This window comes from Ictidomys tridecemlineatus, chromosome 2, assembly GCF_052094955.1.
Source record: "Ictidomys tridecemlineatus isolate mIctTri1 chromosome 2, mIctTri1.hap1, whole genome shotgun sequence".
NCBI lineage: Eukaryota > Metazoa > Chordata > Mammalia > Rodentia > Sciuridae > Ictidomys > Ictidomys tridecemlineatus.
The window spans coordinates 42,454,368-42,472,351 of NC_135478.1; the positions used below are offsets into that span (position 1 = coordinate 42,454,368).

Here is a 17,984-nt window from a genome sequence, read left to right on the forward strand (position 1 = left end):
CTGATGCCTTTGGATGAGTTGTAAATGACAGGCTGCTTATAATGTCTCTTTGAAGGCAGTAAAGACACGGGAATAAATTCATATTTAGCAAAAGATGACCTTGAGGGTCTTCCCTGAGGGCAAAAGGAGAGGGTTTTCTGTGGGGTGCAGAGGGTGGTTTTTGTGGGTCTCTGATAAGCCTCTCTTCTCTCTCCACTTCCAGCGGAGCTCCCTCGGTCCTCTGCGGTGAGGCTGGCCTCGTTGAGGGACCTACCTGCCCAGCTTTTGGAGCTGTATCAGCAGGGGTTCTCCCTGGCTACCCTGCACCCCTTTGTGCAGCCCACTCACAAGCAGGAGAAGATGCCCCTCGAGCACATCTTTAGAGCCATCCTGATCAAGAAAACTGACAGGTAAGGAGGGGACCAGTGAGCCTCCAGGGTGGCTCAGGTGTGTTGACTAGAGGAGGGGAGGACAGAGGATGGGGGCAAGTAGCTGTTCCCAGGGCCTCTGCCCTCTGGCAGGTAAGGCAAAAAGACCACCAGAGAGAAATCTTAGAGCCTCCCATGATGAAAAACCAATGCCATGCCTGACTGCAAGTTGAGAGTTCTTTTTTTTTATGTCCCCTACTTTAATTTATTGGGTTAAACTCAACTAGAAAAATGTTTCCTCTAAATAGGTATAATCCCTGTATGGTGCAGCTAGTAAAAATATAATAATACTATTAATCTGAAAAGCATGGCTGGAAAACATAGTGATTTTATTAAAGACAATATACAAACTTGATTTCTTCCCCCTCCAGAAATCTTAGGAACGCTTTAAAATTTTGAATCCCCCCCCCATAAGTTCTGTCAGTCACCTTTTTTTGCAGGGGGGGGGTACTCAAATTATGTTCCGTTGTTGGTTTGGTCTGATTTTGATTTTTGAGGTTTAGAGGATGTTTTTCTGTTTGGCTTGTCCAGTGGGATGCTTAATCTTATATTTTGATTGGACCTAATTAGGAAAAGAAGTGGGGACTAATCCTTCAAAAGAGCAAATTTAATTTTAAATGGATTTTTTTTAAACAAAGGATGGAATGGAGAGTGCAATGTTTTTGCTGCTTTTATAAAAATAAAAACTGAAATGAAGTCTGGGAAAGGAAAACAGACTTGTCCTTTGGCTAACTCACAAGGAAGGACAACACGGGGCATGTTTTAAAGATGGTGTGCTACATGACTGCTCCTCCCTCTTTCCGTGTAAAAGTTGCTTTGCAGTGGACGGAGTGTTTCACTAGTGTGCCCACAAGGGACAGCTGCAAGGCATGAGGTTGCGTGACTAAGGTGGACTTCTTTTTTCTTTATTTCCTCATGGCTGATCACGCTCTAGGGCACTTAGTCCATGTCACCATGCATTAGAATTCCAAGTGGAAGGTGGTGCACGTCTTTGCTAGAGTCTAGAAACACTCGGTAGGGTGAGACTTTGCTCAGTATCTGCCTTTTATGTACTTTGTCAACTGGTTGTGGATCAATACCTGGGTCAATCACAAGAGGAAATTATTCTGGGGGCCAGAGTGGTTTTAAGTTACACTGACACACAGGATATGTGTAATGACTACAACTGACATTTATGGAGCGTGCATTGTGTGGTAGGCTTTATAAGTATCCTTTTATCTTTATCAGCTCATGAAATGGGTGCTATGTTCATTCCCCTTTTAAAGAGGGAACTGAGGCACAGACTTTATCAAGGGTACTCGGATGGCAGCAAGTAGAGCTGTGACTTGCTCCCAGGACAGCTGGCTCCTATTCCTGCATTCTTAATGCTGGCATGATGCACCTGCTGTGTTCCTGCACCAACAATTCTTGTGGACAACCACTTTGAAAAATTAAAAGTGGCTGAGCATAGTGGCACACGCCTATAATCTCAGCAGTTCAGGAGACTGAGGCAGGAGGATCCTGAGTTCAAAGCCAGCCTCGGCAAAAGCCAGGTGCTAAGCAACTCGGTGCGACCCTGTCTCTAAATAAAATACAAAATATGGCTGGGGATGAGGCTCAGTGTTTGAGTGCCCCCAAGTTAACCCCCCCCAAATTAAGCTCCTAACCCACATATATTGTTTTTGGACATGTAAAACTATACAACCCCCTCTGGAAATGGTCTGCCCCCATAAACAAATAAATAAATAAATAAATGATGGATAGCTCTAATTTTAGGTGAAGGAATTCCTCCTTCCATTTTACCACTCAATCGTATTCAAATAAAACAATTTCAGAAATGCAACTGGATTAAACAGGCTTACTGTTTTAGGTTTTTCATTGCTGTGATCCAAAGACCTGACAATTAGTTATTTGGCCTCCAGGGTTTCAGAGGTCTCAGTCCAAAGATGGCTGACTCCATTTCTCAAGGCCCAAGGTGAGGCAGAACATCATGGCTAAAGAGTGTGGTGGAGGGAAGCTGCTGATGACATCCCACCAGGAAGCAGAGAAACAACATACATACATCACACTACTCACCAGGGACAAAGCATATACCTCAAAGACACATCCCCAGTGACCCACCTCCTCTATACAGCCCACCTGCCCAGTTAATCCCTATCAGGGGATTAATGCACTGATTAAGTTAAAAGTTCTCATAACCCAATTATTTCACCTCTAAACCTTTTTGCATTGTCTCTCACATGAGCTTTTGGGGGGTACCTCATACCTAAACTATAACACTTAGTGTGTTTTTTAGATTACACAAGACATTTAGTGAGCTCCAGTGATCCTATTCCTTAGACCTTTCTATTGGCCTGCATTTATTTATTTATTTATTTATTTATTTATTTATTTATTTATTTATTTATTTATTATTATTTATTTATTTATTTATTTATATTGACTTTTGGAGGAGACAAGTCCTTTAAGGTCATATTGCAGGAGAATTCCTTGGTGTAATTTTGCATTAAGAGGTAATATTAGGTCAGGGTCATGAAGTCATCACGTTGTAACTACATCACCTCAAAATGTGAAGATGAGTCCTTTTCTCCTCCTGCTATGGAGTAGTGTTTCTCAATTTTAATGTGCTGATGACTGTTCTGGGGATGTTATTAAATAGGAGGTCTGGGGTAAGGCCTGGGTGCTGCATCTCCAACATATTTCCAAATAATGCTGATGCTGTTGGCCTGTGGACCACATTTTGAATAGCAAAGGTATAGAAGACCTAACTACTAGTCTACCTCCATGCCTGGCCTCAGCAACAGTGTTGGGAATTACCACTCTACTCCCAGGAGAGCTCTAAGACCAAGAAAGGTGAGCAACCATGTTCCAGGCTGCACTTGGCTCCTGCCAAGTGGTGTATCGTGGGAAGCACATCTGAGGCTTTTGGGAGTCTACCACTTTCTAATTGGTACAGTGAGAGGTTGGTACCATGTGATTTGCAAGGTCTATTCAGACTTTGTCTGATGGAATGAAATGGGTGAGGAAGTGCCTCTTCAGAAATGAAAACCCCCACTTTGACAGATAGTTCATTATAAGCCAGCAGTGGATCTGGAGAGGGGTTAAAGAGGGGTTCTTCACTTTGCCAAGAATGGGTTACAAGCAAATGAACTAAATTTCCAGAAGGGAGAAATGATTAAGGCTCTTAAGAACCAGACACAGGAAGACTTTCACCACAGGGAAGATGGCAGTCTCAATGGTTTTGGGTTCACTATGGTCCAGAATGCCTGAGAGAACTTCCTTGAGCACTTCAGTGAACATTCCAGCTCCTTGGTGAGCAGATATGGGAGAAAGAAATTTCTATGTTAACTTCGTGTTGGATCTTTGAAACTACTGTTCAAAAGGAAAGCCACAAAAGCTTGATAACTTACCATGTGAAGCAAGGCAAAAATGGCCAAGAGAATCTCCTGCATTTCCATCCACACTGGTGTTGGGTGGGAGGAGTGGTGGAAGTTAGAGACAGGGTCATTATAATTCTAAAGTGCAGGCATTTTCTCTCCCGGCCATTGTGATAACCATATGTTTTCACATCATGAGGGAAAGACCCCCACTGTACTAAAAATAAGCAAACAAAGAAACCCACAGAATATTTTTTCTGTATCAGTAGGGAGTTCAAGTAATAAAAACAAAACAAAGAAAACCTTATGTGATTAATTTTTAATATGGACAGTTAAAATGATATTTTTCACAAAGACTGCCAAAGTTCTGACAGCTGTAGATGCTGGTAAATGATGTTATTTAGCTCTCACAAAGGAAGTAAATGTCTGGTTAACATTTTCCAAGTAGGGCATGTTGAAAGAGATCTAGCTAAACTCTACCGTACTATCTGTTCAAAGGAAATTTGTTACCAAGAATCGCCATGGAATGACTACTTGAAACTTGGCTATCAATCTATTGTGTATGAAAGGTGAATGCAAAAGATTTTAGCAAATAACTGCACTTTGGAGTGTTTAGCAATACCAAGGAAAAGAACATTTAATAATCTTCATTTATTCCCTTATTCATTCATTCATGAACGCCTACTGAGCTTGTACAAGCAGACCTTGGAGATATTGTGGGTTTGGTTTCAGACCGCCATAAATATCACAATAAAGCTAGTCACACAAACTTTATTTCCCAGTGCATATAAAAGTTATGCTTAGGGATTGGACTGTGGCTTAGTGGCTTAGTGGCAGAGCACTTGCCTAGCATGTGTGAGAGCCTGGGTTCGATTCTTAGCCCCACGTAAAAAATGAGAAAGGCATGCTACTGTCCATCTACAACTATTAAAAAATTTTTTTAAAGTTATGATTATACTATAGTCTCTTAAGTGTGCCATAGCATTTTATCTAAAAAATCAATGCACACACCTTAACTAAAAATACCTTATTGCTAAAAGATGATTAGCTGAGCTGTCAGGAAAATGGCACCAATACATGTACTCAACTAGGGATGCCACAAACCTCCAATTTGTATTTTAAAAATTCTTCAAAGTGCAATAAAACAAGGTATGCCTGAAACCTTTTTAAGGTATCGGGCCAGGAGCTGTACTTGAGAAGGTAGCAGTGCAGGCGCATGGCTCAGTTGGGTGTGGAGCCTGCCCTTGAGGCACCTGCCATCTGAGAATACTTGCATATCATGGAGCTCATGTGTGCTTCATGTGGTGGGAATTTGGGAAAAGGAGATGTCACCTCCCATGGGAAAGGAAACCTAGGACTGTATAAGGAAGAGGGAGCTTTTAACTTGGGCCGTATTTCTTTTGGTCAAACATAGGCGAAATAAACATGGGTTGGAGAGTTTATGATGTTTTCTAATGGCGTGAAGGTAATTAGAGATCATCGTTGATAATCTAGCTCAATGATTAATGAGTCATTCCAAAAGCACTAACATTTCTCTGAAATCTCTACCATTTTGACAAATTTCACTTGAATCCATGGAAAATTATCAGATCTTTTCTTTTTGAAAATTCTGATAACTGCCATTTCATTTTCAGATGGCAGGCCAAACTACATTTCTAACTATAAATTGTTCTTGATTTCAGTGCATTGCATTGAGTCAAAGTCAGTTACTTTGAAAACTGACTCAGGAATGAATAGCTGAATATGTGAAATACTTCACAAATAAGTAGAAAAAGTTTTGCTTCCTTTCCTCAACTCTTTGGATCACTTAGTGATTCTTAACAGACAGTATGGTTGAATTCACTCTGAATTCTAAGTGTCATTAAGTTATCCTTCATTTTGGTGGGGGTAGTTTTCCTTAGAAGTGGTTGCTAAAGATCTCACAACTTGATAGCTGAGAGAAGTTATTAAAATGTCACTTTTGAATTTTTAAGAGTTTGATTCAACTCTAGGTTGTTTTACAGTTGTAGGTAGAAGTACAAAATTCTTTGTAATGCTCCTGTGTCGTCGTTCACACACACAGCTAGTTTAGAGCTCACTCGGTGTTGTTTCCATGTGTTTCATCACTAATGGGGTTGAAGCCTCTTGGGTCTAAGTCTCCTGGGCTAATGCCTCCCAAGGCACAGGGACCAGGTCACTTAGGAACATCATCAGGTGCCTTTTGACCAGGGGTGGGGCACACAGAGGAGCTGTAGCTAATGCAGTGGGGTAGAAAATGCATATAATCCAAATTGCCCTTGAAAGTCTTTTGAGTGCCCGTGAAATGTAATACTGTAGCAGCCTTCTACCTGACCAGTCCATGTTCACCTTCAGGACTAGATGAGATGACCGTTTCCATTGATGAACCCATTGGAGAGCTAAACTGGTTTGGGTGTGTTCATTGGGATTTTGGGGGTGGTGGGTGAGGATGGATTCTTGTCCAAGTGAGATATCTGTGGGAAACAGAACTGCAAGAATAGGCAACAAGTGTATCCTTTTTGCAGTCCATTCAGGGGCTCATTTTCCTGTTGAGTAGAATAACTGATACTCTTTTAAGTGTTAAATGTTCCTCCTCTTAAGTTGGATTTTTCTAAAATAAATATGTGTTATATAATTTTACTGTGCAAAGATGACTAAGGAGCCCTGAGATCTCAAGAAACCTCCCAGGGGGCCATAAACTTCATCTACAAGTTATGTACTACCCAGCTGGTCTAAAGGTCTTGGTTTGCCTCTCTAACAGGAATTTGACAATAAGGGAGCTTTACAAAAGGAGGCTTTCATTTGCTTTGAGTCTGGAATGATGAGTGAGTTTGAGCACAGAGAAGTAGTGGGAAGGGCTTCCTGGGCAGAGGGACGTCCAAGATGGTCTGCAGCCTAGAAAAGCAGAACACGAACCACAGAGAGACTGGAGCACAGGGTCTAGGATTCTCAATAGGGAGAAAAGGTATGGGAGGACTAGGGCCTGGATCGGGAGTGAGGCTGTTGGGAAGCCTATGAGGGCTGGGACCACTTCTCTATGTGCTGACATAGCCGAGGCTGCTGGGTCCTCTCTCTTCCAGATTCCTCCAGGGATTCTTAGAAAAGACAGAGGATTGCTGAGAGCTGTAGTGAACTGCTTTGTTCCAAATTGACCATATGCTTAGAGTCTGAGAAATTTTCCCTCTTACACCACATCAGCAGGCTGTACTCCCAAGTACTTATGAGCAGCACAGATTGCTGAATGAGTCAGCTCTGGCCACCCGGTGTCGTGTGATGCACAGAGGGAAAATTCTTTTGGCTTTTGGCTGTTTTATTTCCAGGAAAGCGAATCTTAAAGAGTGGTCAGACATTACCTCTTGTTTCGCCTTATAGAGCAAGGAGTCTAAATTCCTTAAGACTCTGCCTTTGATCTATGACTGGACTTGCAAACTCGGATGCCCACAGGCCCGGGCTTGTTGAGCAAGGGCTCTCAGGAATTGGAGACCCAGTGCCTTTGTTCTGCCCTGTCGTTTCCAAATCTTGTATTTTTATAAGGAAAAAAAAATCAGAAGCTTGGACTTCTATGTGAAAACTTCTCTTTTAAAAATGTGACCTCACTTTTTCAAAACAGCATCCCCAAACCATGCCACTGGCTGCCATCATGCCACCACTGAGATTTCTGTGTGATACTTTGGAGTTAATCATACATCTTTTGAATGGCCAGTTCTCCCTTTTGTACTGGCAGTCACTGGACTTCTCAGACTCTTCTGTTACTTTTTTTTTTTTTTTTTTAAATTTCTGCCCACCTCCTTTCGTCCTTGTTAAACTTTCTTTCATCTTTGGAGTATCACTACTTTGAATGCTAGTGGATGTTATTTGACAGAATTTTCTTGGATAGAGTCAGATAAAGCCATGCTATGGAATCCTGCATTGTTGTTCACCAAAATAATAATAATCATAATAAAAAATAAAAAATTCAAAAAAAATCATTCTTTACAAGATGGCTTCATCTTTGGTTTACTTTTTTACCAATACTAAAAGTGCATCTTGATAATACAGCTGCACGGCATGGACTCTGAGTAATGGAACACATACACACACACACACACACACACTCAATCCTTTCATTGCCAGAAAAACAGTGATTTGCCACAGGAGTATATGTATGTTATTTTTCACTCTTCTCTTTAAAAAAAAAAAAAAAAGATGGTCTTCAAAGAAAAGAAACCCTTTGTGGACCTTAAGTGAAGTATAAATGCATTACATTGCCTTTTTTTATAGTCCACAAGATAGCACGAACATTTTCTTTGGCATTTGAAAAGGGCGAAATTGGGGAAAGCACAAAATTATATTGAAACTAAAAAGAAAATTATTTTAAAAATTACAGTCAAAAGTATCCTCTTTAAGTGGACTTGTATCTCTTTATGTCTAATTTTTACCAATTACTTTGACTCTTGGGAGAATTATAGGGCTTCTAGAAAGAGGTTTCATAATTAAGCAAAATACACAGGGGGTGGAAGCGCCTACGGGGGTGTGCCCTAGAAAACGCTCACACACGAGGCTAGGGATCAGCCCTGGGGCGTGCTGATTGTTGGAATAGCAGGTGGGGAAGGAAAGTAGTGCTGGGTTCAGCTGTGATTGACGTGTGTTACTGTGATGGGGAGGCGGCAGCAGCCTGCATTTTCCCAGAGAGCAGAAATCCAGGGAGGGAGTTTCGAAGTTCTGCTCTTAAATCAGAACAGGGAATAAGAAGGTGCTTGTTTAACACAGAGGTCATTATTTTGGATTCAGAAATAGATAGGGCGCCCACTCCTGCTGGTAGCTGCCCCTCATTTCTGGAGTGGTATCATCCTTTATCGCTTTCCCAAGCTTCCCGAGGTGTGTGGAGAACTTGATTAGCTCTCTAGGCTGCCACCTTACCCCCCAAGGAGCTGTCCAGCACCACCAAGGCTACTTTAATTTATTCCTCCTATTTCCCTGCCTTGCTCTGGAGTAACACCCTTTTCTGGTGTGTTGAAGTTTCAGGATTCACTGTTAATTATTGTGTTTGCACTTTCCAATCTAATATGCCAGCGGAATACCACATTCTCCTGGGGAAGGAGAGCTCTTTTTCCAATCCACACCCCTAAATGGCTTGCCTACTTACTCTTATTCTCTTCCTCCAAAGTGTCTGCCTTCATCCCAGTGGAGAGAGCAAGAGGAACGTGCTCAGTTTGTGTGAAAGCTCATTTCCCCCCAGTTTTATAGCTGGCTTTGATTGCCTGTGTCTTTCCCAACATTTTATTTTTTATTTTATTTCTTGTCTCCTCTGAGAGCAAGAATTGGCATACTAGTGATTTCTAAGTTTTCCCAAGAAGTATTTTGGGGTGACTGGGAACCTCCAGATGGTAACCTCCACACAAACACAAGCTCTAAATTTCTTTGAAATTTCCTGTAGATCTTAAAACTTAGGCGAATACCATAGAACCCTAAAGTATGTGTATTTGTTTTTAAATAAAATAAATAAAAGCCCTCTCCTCCTGCATGTGTATACCATCTTGAAATAAAAACAGACTCTCAAGGAAGATTTATTCTGTGGCATTGCAGGTGTACCATAGGGACACTTAGATACCATTTTGAGGGCCATCTGCATGCAGAGTAGGTAATTTAGTTGCAAATAACTTTACCAAAGTGTTAGATTTCTGGATTTATAGTCTACTCCATATTAAATTTAGGAACTCGGATTTTCTAAATCTTCGACATTCTTTAAAAAGAAAAATTTTCGTCAATTAAACACTTGGATTGTGTGTTTTTTAAACTGAAAGAGATATAATGGACATGATTGGTTATGATAATTAGAAAAGACTAGTACTAATTGAATTTTACATTTTTGGATATGAATGCAGAAGCAGGTGAGAAATAACTTTCACAGGCATAGAAAGACATTAGTGACTTAAATGTTCTTGAGATTTTGATATAATGATCATCTCTATAATCTACCCAACTGTTTTCTATAATATTTTAAATGGTTGAAAGATGGAACCATTTTTTTTACAAAGAGGTGAATGCTATAAATATGAATTAGCAGAGTACATCATTTCATTTGCTTCCTATTCATCGACCCTGAGTTGGAACTTAAAATGGCTACAAAGACTTTAAACACCAAATTAGTAGCTTGTATTCATACAACACCTGTTTCTGAGGGTCTGAGAGCACTTTGCTTCATTTGTGTGTGTGGTAAGTATTATAATTAATTCTCACTATGTCCTCACTGATGGTTGTTTTTGTTAATATTTGTTGAAAACATTGTGCGTTCATCAGAGTTTTTACACTTGTGCTATTTTGTAGCTGAAAGGTTTTGTTATCTTCCTTTATCTCCCGTGTCCCACTTTATATCCTGGGAAAGTGAGGCTGAAGAAGTTATCAAGACTTACCAGTACTGAAGTATTTGTGTGTGTGAGGGGGGGAGAGGTGTGCAGTGACTTTAGGGCTTCAGTCCATCTTGAAGTTCATGGTACAGAACCTGGAACTTAGTGGAAAGTCCTCAGAGAATTCCAAGGGTTCTCTAGACTTTGCCGTGACTGGGCCTTAGGATCAGAGGCCTGGTTAATCCTCAGACTGGTTTGGACATAGGGCTGCCACTACAGACCATTTGGAGCTTCCAGGGTGGCTCCATTCAGCATGCAGGTTGGGGCTTATCAGTGTCTGAAAATGATGGCTCTAGGGCCATGAGTGCATTATTTTTTCTCTGTTCTTTCAAAAATTGAAATGTGTTTATTAGGTGTCTGTTGTGTGTCCTCTAAAAGAGTAGCCTTTGTTAGAGAATGAGTAGACACGTTTCCCACCCCAGGGATTTATAATGTACCTAACTTGTGTCCTTGAAATGTTCATTCTCAAACTTGTATAGCTTAAGTCCCCAAGATTGCTGGCAAAAACCCTGGATCTCACTAGGAAAAACAACAACAAAAACCTTCTTGTGAAGAACATTCATGTTTGTAGGTGATGCTTAGTGGGATTTGTTGTTTTGGGTAATAATTGCAATAGCAATTGTTTATTATTGCTGTGGCGGGCCCGAGTCTTTGCTCATTGCTTCGTCATGCATGTTATCTTTACTCTTGAAGCCAAAAATAAAGAAATGAGCCTTCAAGTGGTTTGCCCAGGTCAAAGTCTACACACATCATGAGTGGAGGAATGAGGGTTCACTTTGGAATCTGTCTACTTCTAATACTCCTCTTTAATTTTTTTTTTAAACCATTGGTGGGTAGGGTGGGATTAGGCTAAAGGTTAGTATAGAATTTCGCAACCTTATTCTATTGTTGACGTTTTAGACCAGAAAATTGCAGTGAAGGATATTTAGCTGCATTCTGAGCATCTATCAGCTAGGTGCTGGTTGGAAACACCGTATCCCCACCGTTGTGACATCCCCAGATCTCCAGAGACTGCCACATGTCTGCTAATGAATAAAACTGTCCCAGTTGGGAAACCACTGGGTGAGAGGCAGAGAGGGTTTAAGCATTTTCCTCTAGCCAACTTTGCCAACAGAATTTCTTAGGTTATCCTAACTTGGCCGCATCTGTGGAGTGAGGATCTCCATATATGCCCAGCTCTGATTCTTAATTGTTGCTTTGCTGTATTTACTGATTATTGCACTATTACCACACTGTGTGTAGTGTGCACACCCTGGGAATGGAATCCAGGGCCTTGTCCTTGCTAAGCACGTGCTCTATCAATGAGCTACACCCCAGACCCTATGTCACACTACTCTGACTATAATTTGTGGTGTATCTGGTGATAGAGCACTGTTCTACAGAACCTTGGCAACTTGTGTATAGTAATTTTTCTTTTTTTAACCATATAAAGCCTAAAGTGGTCTTCTCCAGTTCATAGGAAAATCTTTTGAAATTATAATTTATATTAACATACTAATTTGAGAATAATTTCCACCATGTATTTTCAAGAACATAAAATTTACTTCCAACAATTATATTGAACTTTATTTTAGAGCTTTGGTCAGAGATCACCTGCTCTGTAGGGATCAGGCAGCATCCTAGGATAAGGCTGGGTTCAGAAGGATGCTTTCAATTAGGATCTCAGCAAAGTGGGTTTATGGATTGTTTTCTATAGTGTTTAAACCTCATGAAACATACTCATGGTTTTAATGTTCTGTCGGGTGATTTCAGGTTAAAGAGAATACATCCCTCTTTCCCTTCCCCCCCAAATACCTACTTGACTCTTCTTACTGTTTGCAAGAATTTTGTTAGACTCTGATGCTTTAGACTAATGCTATCTATTCAGAGCTAACTTGAAGAAATTTAGGATTATCAAGAAGACTCTGTGAAGTGTGGATATACGAATATTAACAATGAATCTCATTTCAAGTGGACATTAGGCTTTAAGATATTACATATTATGAACTTCTTGTGATCATTTATAGATAAAGCGTATTTTATCTGCTTCTCATCAGCTTTTTTTTTCTTTTGCTTTGTGTATGCTTTATAGCATATGTAAGTTGTTAGGTGTTAGTATAGTCACACTCAGGATTTTTTTTCTCTGATAGTGTGTTTTTAAAAGAAAATTTTTGGAGATAATTGATTCAAGCAACTTCTAGGCCACACTGGTCACTCCTGAAACAGATCTTTGCTACTCAAAGTGTGGTCCCTGGACCAGCAACATCAGCGTTGCCCAGAAGCTCCTTAGAAGTGGGTGCAGACCCTCAGCCCTGCTCCCAGACCTGGAATCAGGATGCGCATTTTAAGAAGATTCCATGATCAGTGGATACATTAAAGTTTGAGAATAGAGTTAAGCTCTGCTTTCCTATATTGTGGCTACTCTTTAAGAGCAACCACATACATTTAAATTCATTACACTTGAATAAAATAAAATTTAAAAAAAAATTCACTTCCTCAGTTGCACTAGCCTCATTTCAGGTGTCCAAATAACTAAATGCTTCTTGTTCAGACAGCACAAAGGTAGAACGTTTCAGTCACCTAACAGTCAGATGGTGTAGGCAGGAAGATCTAGAAAAGAAACAGTAAGCAAACTTGAATTTAGAACACATGCAGTAATGCAACTAGAGAAGAGACTTCCTGTCACGCAACTGGTCACAGCCCATGAGAGTCTTTTGAAGACCGTTCAAGTGTAGCTATCATTGTTTTTATTTGCAGATATGTGACTTTTTCTGAATCAGCAAATGTTAGGAAGAGGCATGCTTTTATTTAGTGTTCTGTTTGTGATAAAATATTAATTTTGTATTATTATTCATGCTAGTTCTTTCTACTCCTTTCAAAGTAAAGGAGTAGCCTACAGGAGATCAGGACTGTGTCCAAAGTCCCATTCTCTGGCACCTAGCTCCTCTTTCCTGGAGCCCAGCTTGGTATGGATTAAAATTCTTTCACAGCTATGTTATACGTGGAGCATTGAGTTTAAGTGTGTTTGTTTTTTCTCTTGGCTTTGTAAGGCTAGTGGTGAACTCTGTGTCACGCACAGTTGCTTGATTTATCACCAGGGAGCCAGCCCTAACGGTAAGCATCGAGACAGGATGTGGCAAGATTGCTCTAGCGTAAGTAGTAGTGTTGGATAGTTAGAAGCTCCTGGTGACAGACTGTGATGGGCTCCCTGAGGGAGTGGTGAGGGCATCCGTTGCCTAACCTTTCCCCCTATTTCCAGATGCTCTGGTAGATACCAAACCCTTTCAACAGAAGTGGTAAGTGTTGTTGGTGAAAGAGGAAGGGAAAATGGGAGGAAAGCACTGTGATCCATCATGGATGCCTTAATTCTCCTCCTTCCCACTCCCTCCTCTGAACCCCCCCACCCAATGGACTCCATAGTAGATGCTTTATTTAAAGAGTCACTTGGATTTGTTTACTTGACTTCTTTTTTTTCCCCCTCGAGTATTTCTTAAGTTTCACAATCAAGGGAAACTTTCGACTCCAGCAGCCTCATTTTATTTTTGTAGGTTCATTTTTTTTTTTAAGAGTGGTCATTAAAAATTCTGGGAAATCTCTTCCTCATTGTACTAAAAATATCAAGGCAAACACCCATTTATTCCCCTTTCCACAATGACCAACCCAACTGTAGGGATGAGAAATATCCCTCATCTCTCTCCTATCCAGCTATACCCTCTACAAGAATCTTGGCTCACCTTGAAGCCCTGCCCTCCTATAACATTATTCCCTCTTCCTACATCATACTTGATGTCACCTACTTAATCATCTAAAATCTGTGTCTTGGTATCTTCTAACAGCACTCATGACTCACCTTTACCAGAATTAAGGTGAGTCCCATCTTTTCCTCGAATCTTTGTTTCCCACTGCAGAGCCCTTCATCCCGGGTTCATTCTTAACAGTGAATTCATCCATGCAATTATTAGTTCATGACATTGATTCAGCTGAGTAACAAGCAGCCCCACCTTCATACACCTTTTTCTAAACTGGAATTATTTCCATCATATAATTCATGCTTCTTTTCCATCTAGATCTTTGCTAATTTCTGTTCTCAGTGCCTAGAAAATCTAGGTAGTTATTGCCCCATGTCTAATTTCCACAGAGCCTCAAAGAAACAGTTCACATGTTCCTTACTTTAAAAAAAAATTCCCTGGTCCTTGATATCAGAAATGACTGAAGTCTCGTAGCATTTTTGTTCACATATAGTTTATCTTTCCTTATGGACTGTAAGCTTCTTGAGGGCAGGATCTAAATCGGTGCCTTCAATTTCTCATGTGTGGTTGGTGATCTAGCGACTGGTGGATAGATGAATGAATAAGTATATTTTTACTGCTGCTACTAACATAAGTTCATGAAAATATAGTCTCTTTCTTTCATTGACGAATCTCTTTCAGATCTATAAGCTAATTTCTTTCCCTGCTATCCCTTTTTTTTTTTAAATCTATCATTCTATTTGAACCCAGGTTGCTTTGGAGGAAGAATACAGCTTAGAATTTCTTCCTGTTTCTCAGAGATAAAAGAAAAAAAAATTTTTTTCTATCAACTGACATTTAGTAACTTTTTTTCTTGGTTGGAGAAGTGCCCAGTAACTTAAGTTTTAGTGTTTGTCACATTTCTTATGATTATTTCTAAATGAAGCAAAAATAACCCTGTTGATGAACTATACATTCTTTTTTCTTTTTTATGAGTGAAATTTAAGCCTTGCTTAGAGTCCTGGAAAAAGAAGACATTGTTTAAACTCATGGTCTTTGAAGTGAGTTAAGGGATTTATGTGTTGAAGTGAGACTTATTACATGTTTATTATTTAAAAGTAATGTGTATGATAGTTTTTAGTCACGTGCTTATTATTTAAAGGAATAGTTTATAATAGTTTTTTGACAGGCATTTGCTTTTTATTAGCTTTAGATATGATCTGCCCATGAGATCAAAACATGTATTCGACTTACAAGTTGGCACTTTGTCACGCTTCCTATAATTTGGGATGTTTAACACACTCATACATGTTAATAGTATTTTCTTGGAAGTGTGTATTGTTAATGGTTTAGGGAAAGTTATGCCCCAGCTATGGAAAGTGGAGTTGGGGGCTGTGTAAATGTACTGGTCATTGTCTTCTCTCTGAGGGAAAACCCTGCTGACTCATTACAATGGATGATATCTCTGCGTTAGGTTTATGGGTTAGTTATTTTGATTATGGTACAATTAGATAATCTGTTTACTGTTATCCTTGCCCTGGCATTCAGCCTTCTGTGGCTCACATTGAACTTTTGTATTTGTAACCCAGAGGCCACAGTCTGGTGTCAAAAGGACAAATTCAGTCCCAAAGACATTAAGCTACATACTACCAAAAAAACCAAACAAACAAAATCACAAAAACCAGTTTGGAGCCAAAATTTGACAGTTATATCCTAGATAAAAACACACAATTAAATTACTTCTTTTAAAACATTAGAAGATTTGGCAACCCTGGCCTAGAATTCCTAGTAATGGCTAGGGCATAAACTGCTCAGTTTTTGTTTTTGATAAGGAAAAAATTATCTTTTTCTCATAGACATAGAAAGTTGCCCAGAATCTACAAAAGGCATTTGACCTTGAATTTGGGAAAGCCACAGAATACAAAGTCAATACCAAAAAAATCAATTGTATTTCTATCTTCTAGGAAAAAGCAGTTGTTGTGACAAGATCTAATCGAAGTTTAAAAATATCACTCTGGTTAAATTTGAATAGTAGCAGTCTGTGGGGTACTCACAATACCTTTTAAGTTACTTTGGACTTCAGTATTCTAGCAGGTGGCAGTAGTCTGTTGGCCTAAAGTTTTGGTGAAGATGGAGAGAACAAGTTGATTCCAGAAATGTTTGGAAGTGAAATCAACATGACTTGGTGATGGATTAGACACCATTGAAGACAAGAGGTTTGAGGAATCATTGCTTTATTGACTTGTGCAAATGTTTGAGAGATAGCACAATTCATTGAGAAAGGGAATTCAATGAAAGAACTAGGCTTGAAACATTATATGTTCGATTTTAGATATAATCAGCCTGAGGTACCTTGGAGACTTTAAGAAAAGGAATCAGCTGGGCATAGTGGTATATTCCTATAATTACAGAGGCTAAGAAGGCTGAGGCAGGAGGATCACAAGTTCAAAGCCAGCCTCAGCAACTTGGGCCCCCAGCAACTCAGAGAGATCCTGTCTCTAAATAAAATATAAAAAAGGGCTGGGGATGTGGCTCAGTGCCCCTGGGTTCGATCCTCAGTACCCCCCCCCAAAAAAAAAAGAATCAGATATGCCACTCAAAGGATCTGGTTTAGAGCAAAATATATAGCACAGAAAGCAAAATAGGTACTTAATACTGAGTCATGGATCAGATCACCTGGGTAAGAAATGTAGAATGGAAAGCAAACAAAACCTGGGGTTGAGCTAAGATCTCAACATTTAAAGGCTGGTTAAGGAAGGAAAAAAGAAGGAAAGAGTTAGCAAGGTAAGGAGGAAAAAAAAAGACATTATTATGTCTTAGAGGCAGAGAAAAAAGTCATCAAAAAACACTGTCTGAAAAAAACTACTCCAGAGCTCACTATGAGTTGAAATTGAAAGATAGGGATAAAAATGAATACATTTGGTTAAGTTAGTAAGAATCACTAAATAAAAGCAATTTTAAAAATCTGACATGAAATCCTACAGATTATATTCTCTTTCAAAAGAATTTTAAATTGTGTTTAATGCCTTTATTCCTTTCCCTAAGTTGTACTTATTCTGATAATTTTTTCTTTCCTCATATTTTTTATTGGTACATTAGAGTTATACATAATGGTGGAATTCATTGCACATGATATAACAATGTAATTTGGAAAATATTTTTCCTCCTCCCTTTCCTCTTACTTCCTCCTGGTCCCTTTCCTCTACTCATCTCCCTTCTATTTTTAGGAGATATCCCTCTGCTACCTTTCTTCTCTAGCCTTCCATATATGGGGGCGAGAAACATGACCCTTGACCTGCTGAGTTTGCCTCCCACTTGCTAGGCAAGCGCTCCACCTCCCAGCCCTATCACATTTTCTTTACCATTCATTCGTTGACAGACACCTAGGCTGGTTCCACATTCAGCTATTATGAATTGTGCTGCTATAAACCTGGGTATGCAATTATCACTATAGGGTGATGACTTTAATTTTTTAGGATGAATATTGAGGGGTGGTGTAGCTGGGTCATATGGTGGCTCCATGTTTAGTCTTGAGGAATCTCCATGCTAATTTCTATAGTGACTGTACTAATTTACAATCCCATCATCAGTGTAAAAGTGTTCCTTTTTCTCATCCTTCCCCGTATTTATTACTGTTTGTATTCTTGGTGACTGACATTTTGACTGGTATGAAGTGAAATCTCAGTGTAATTTTGTTTTGGTACTAGGAATTGAACCAGGGGCACTTGACCACTGAGCCACATCCCCAGCCCTATTTTGTATTTTGAGACAGAATCTCACTGAGTTCCTTAGTGCCTCACATTGCTGGCTTTGAACTCATGATCCTCCCGTCTTGGCCTCTCAAGCCGCTGGGATTCAGGTGTGTGCCACCACACCCTTTGCCTCAGTGTAGTTTTGATTTGCATTTCCCTAATTGCTAATGATTTAAACATTTTTTTATACATTTGTGAACTATTTGTATTTCTTCTAAGAACTATGTAATTCATTTTCCCATTTACTAATTTGGTTATTTTTGGAGTGTTAAGTTTGAGTTCTTTATATTTTGAATATTTATCTTCTGTCAGAAGAATAGCTAGCAAAGATCCTGTAGGTTCTGTCTTCACATTATTAATTTAAATTGCTCAGTTTAAT

The 17,984-nt window shown here is 39.6% G+C and overlaps 1 protein-coding gene across 2 annotated transcripts in view; it reads left to right on the top strand.

Moving 5' to 3' along the window:
* Window positions 1-17,984, top strand: part of Rftn1 (raftlin, lipid raft linker 1) — a 195,489-nt gene that overhangs the window by 82,210 nt on the left and 95,295 nt on the right. For both annotated transcript variants that reach the window (XM_005317250.5, XM_040289832.2), the window contains one exon: window positions 203-389. In XM_005317250.5, coding sequence (XP_005317307.2) covers window positions 203-389 — 187 coding nt within the window. The remainder of the gene's footprint in view (window positions 1-202; window positions 390-17,984) is intronic.